General features: G+C 34.1%; 1 protein-coding gene across 1 annotated transcript; it reads left to right on the forward strand.

Moving 5' to 3' along the window:
* The first annotated feature begins 1,560 nt into the window (after positions 1–1,560).
* On the forward strand, positions 1,561–2,900 carry LOC110713755. The gene is made up of 5 exons (XM_021892201.1): positions 1,561–1,823; positions 2,213–2,386; positions 2,477–2,581; positions 2,660–2,729; positions 2,817–2,900. Exons 1-5 carry the CDS (start codon positions 1,561–1,563, stop codon positions 2,898–2,900), a joined length of 696 nt encoding a protein of 231 aa, XP_021747893.1.
* The last annotated feature ends 1,050 nt before the right edge of the window (positions 2,901–3,950 follow it).

The raw sequence follows: 3,950 nt of genomic DNA on the forward strand, positions 1-3,950 counted from the left end.
GGTTTTATGAAATGGCAACTAGTGGGACCCGATTAGGATAGAAAATACAGACTATGTGCCGTTATGTATTTTTGTAAATCTAAATACGGTCTACGCACCGTTGAGTATTTTTGTACCTTAATATTTAGATTATTCCTAGTCGTAGACACTAGTATTTGCATAGTTTGGTTAAGTCTTGAAGACGGCGTATCTTGGAAGACAAAGCCTTGAATTGCAAATGAAGACCTTTTGAATACTTGAAGAATTCAAGGGGTCATGCTAGTTGCCAATATGCATCTATAATTTCGCTTTATATTTTATGCTTATATACATGTGAATTATTCGTTAGATGCATGTTTAGGTTTTCTTTATGTTGCGATTATTAGTTAAGTTCACTTAAATCAACCAACATAGAAATCCTAGGTCCCTAATAATATTGAGTCAAACTTGTCTTTCCCAAACAACACTTACCAACCGAATGAGGGTGATGGTGGGCTACGCCAAAGCGAGGTGCCATCACTTCTCCAAGGCTCATAAGGCACACCGGGTGTGCACGTTGGTTTTTGTTTAACTCATCGGTATGAGTGAGGAGTCCTCACATACCGTGGCAAAAGAGATACATCGTCAAAGATGCATTACATGCGACGATTATCTAACCAAGAGTGGCTTAGAGCCATTAGCAAGGCAATGCTTACCTTAGAAGATTGAGTGTTAAGACAAGCCAAAGCATGCTTAACCACTCTTTGTTTCTTTGAATCTTAGAATCGCCTTATTTTCGCCAAATAGGGACAATTTTTATGCGTAAATAAGACGTTTAATATTGAATTTATGTTCTTGATAAATGGTTATACTTTGCACTTATATTTATAGTATTCTAAATCAAATAATATTGTTTCCATGATTGGTAAAGGAAATCCTTGAGAATAGTTATCAAAGACAGGAAAATCATTTCTAAAATACAATTCTCATAAATGACTTTTATAACTAAGTTCGAAAGGACGGTTGGACATCATGTATTCAAAATACTAGGTAGTTTTGATAAAACATGAGGTATTGATTTCAAGATTCCTCTATTTCGATGTAAGTGGGCTGATAGTAGCCGTGGTGTAACAAAAGATGAACAAGGGAACTTGACCCTTGTAAATCTTGGTCGACGAGGGCATCTAGCTGATCCATTTATATTAGCTTCACAAGCAAAACAAGTTTTTTACATGGCTGACCCAGCTGATTGTAAGTGGTCAGTTGTTTTAGAAGGTAAAGAAGGATACTTGGCATTGAAGATGTGGTGGACGAGCATGAATATGATGAGCAATTTAATGAGTCACCACCTTCCGTTTGGAGCATCCCTCCAATAGACGATGATTTTGACACAACGTTGAAACGAAAAGATCATAATGAAGGATTTTATGTCGCAAAAGAGAAGAATGAAGTAGGTATGAATTCTGTGATTTTTTTTTTCCAATATGTGTTATTATTTGCATAAATTGCTTATTATTGTTATGTGTACAAGTTTATAATTTAAAAATGATACAAATCGATGTCTTAATTTATTTATGTCTTTTTTTTTTCAGGTAAGTAATAATGGATGATGAGGATATGCATAATCGTTCCATGTCTTTGCAAGGTGTGGAAGATGAGCCACACAATCAATCACAATCAGAGCAACAAACAACCGACTCTCAGAAGAAGAAAAAGAAGCCAAGAGGTCCTTCAAAGGGCCTGAAATCCATGCCTGAGGTTCCTAGAGTGCTTGAATGGGATGAATTGTGTCGACCCATTGGAAAGTGGGCAAAAGCATACAAAACTCATCTTGGTGAAATAAGCCGTGCAAAGGTGTCTATATTGTATAAATATTGGAATCAAGTTCCACAAGGAATAAAAGACACTTTTTGGGAAGATGTTAAGGTAGTATTCACTATTAAATGTTAAATGTTATACTGTTATATGATCATTTTGACATTATTTGAATATGATGAAAACAATTTATTTGAATATGATGAAATTATTTACTAACTTTTTTTTATTTTTTTAATTTTTTTTGTAGAAAGAGTTTCAAATCGAAGAAGATGAAGGCAACAAAAAAAAGGTCGTACGCACTTGTGATAAAACTTGGAGAGATTTTAAAACAAAATTGGTCAGTGGTTGGATCACATGTACCAGGAATATGCCGAAGGAATATGCATATATACTTATTTATTACCATTTATAATGTTATTACATGATATATATGTAGGGCCTTGAGTGACTTACTCGATACCGTGGATGTGGCTTCCATTGGATTCATGTGTCCGGAAATGATTTCAGAAACCTATTTGCATAGTGATGCAAATCGTATCCTACTATACATGACACATGTGATGGAAAAACAAAAATCTAAGCAGTTCATCTTATGCCCATACCATGAAAAGTATAAAATTTGAACTTGTATTTATTTGAACTTTGTAAATTGTTGATATTATTTTACTCTTTTACAAAGTGTGTCTAATTTATTATGTAGGAATCATTGGGTTCTTTTGGTCTTATGCATGGCTAAGCGTGAAGTCATCATCTTTGATTCTTTGAGGCAGAAGCGAAATTTAGTAATTAAGTTTGCAATGACAAAGTAAGTCTAGTTTGTTATTAATGTCATGATTTTATGTGTGTAAGGATAATATATATGTTATTTGTTTCAAATGTGTAGTGCTTTTCGAAGTTTTAAGGCATTAAGTGGACAATCTAGGGGAAGTAAATTGACATGGCATTTGGGACAGGTTACCTTAATTTCTTACCCTAACTTTTAGTTTCTTAATAATTTAAGTATAGCAATTTAATTCAACTTATAAATATATTACATGTAGTGTCCTCAACAATTGGGTGGACGTGAGTGTGGCTACTACGTCATGCGTTATATGTACGAAATACTTGAACATCATGCATTATAGCATTGAGGATCTTATTCAGGTATGAGTTGTCAAATATTTCATTTTTGTTTGATAAATACAATTTGATGTTAGCTACAATCTTGAATTAAAACTTTCCTCTTGTATATTTGTTGTGTTGATAGGATTTTTCAAGAACTACACCGTACACCGAGGAGGAGATAAATGAGATTCGAGATATTTGGGCAGAGTATTTTATATGTAATGTTGAACTTTAGATTTACACTTAGCGCATGTTGGACTCTTGTTTTGGATTATAGGCTTGACATGAATGATTTTGGTTAATTGGTGTTGGGATGATGAGTATAATGTCTATGATATTGAGATGTAAATTATTGGACAGGTTGTTTATATAATGCCATCAAACCCAATTTTATGGGTAGGCCAAATTACAAAGGAGACTCTGCCGAAATTTACATTTGCATTATTCAATAATATTGCATTTTAATTTCAATTATATTAGCGTTAGCATATTACTTTATACCACTAGCAAGGAAAACAGGTACTACAAACATATACAAGGCAATTATTATAATTAAAAAAAATTCACCTCATTTGCGTCACTCATTAAACAAACAAGTGACGCAAATAAAGCAATTTTGTATTGTCTAGTCAGTCATTTGCGTCACTCCTATATAAACAAGTGACGCAAATAACAAACAAGAAGTTTATCAGAAGAGTCATTTGCGTCTCTCCTTTATTATTTGCGTCGCGCCTAGGAGCGACGCAAATGAATTTTAAATCATTTGCGTCGCGAGCAGTTGCGTCGCTCATAGAAGCGACGCAAATACACTATAAATGAGCGACGCAAATGAGCCTTTTTCTACTAGTGACTACAAGAAGGGGAATGATAATGAATCATCCTTTATTGACGTATTTGCGACTTCCACACAATACAATAACACTAATCAATATGATGATCCTAGGAAAAGATGGGCAAAAGAGAGAAAATTTACTCCATTTCCTGTAAACTATAAAGAATTGCTAGAAAAACTAAATGAAAAAGGCTTACTTGCCCCAACAGGGCCAACACCACCCACTCCACCAGAAAAG

This window comes from Chenopodium quinoa, unplaced genomic scaffold (assembly GCF_001683475.1).
Source record: "Chenopodium quinoa cultivar QQ74 unplaced genomic scaffold, ASM168347v1, whole genome shotgun sequence".
NCBI classification, from domain to species: Eukaryota; Viridiplantae; Streptophyta; class Magnoliopsida; order Caryophyllales; family Amaranthaceae; genus Chenopodium; species Chenopodium quinoa.

Coding starts and splice junctions, on each gene's coding strand:
- LOC110713755 (XM_021892201.1), top strand. CDS start 1,561: ATGGATGATGAGGATATGCATAATCGTTCCATGTCTTTGCAAGGTGTG. Junction 2,387..2,476: donor TTATGCCCATACCATGAAAA/GTATAAAATTTG, acceptor TTTATTATGTAG/GAATCATTGGGTTCTTTTGG. Junction 2,582..2,659: donor ATTAAGTTTGCAATGACAAA/GTAAGTCTAGTT, acceptor TCAAATGTGTAG/TGCTTTTCGAAGTTTTAAGG.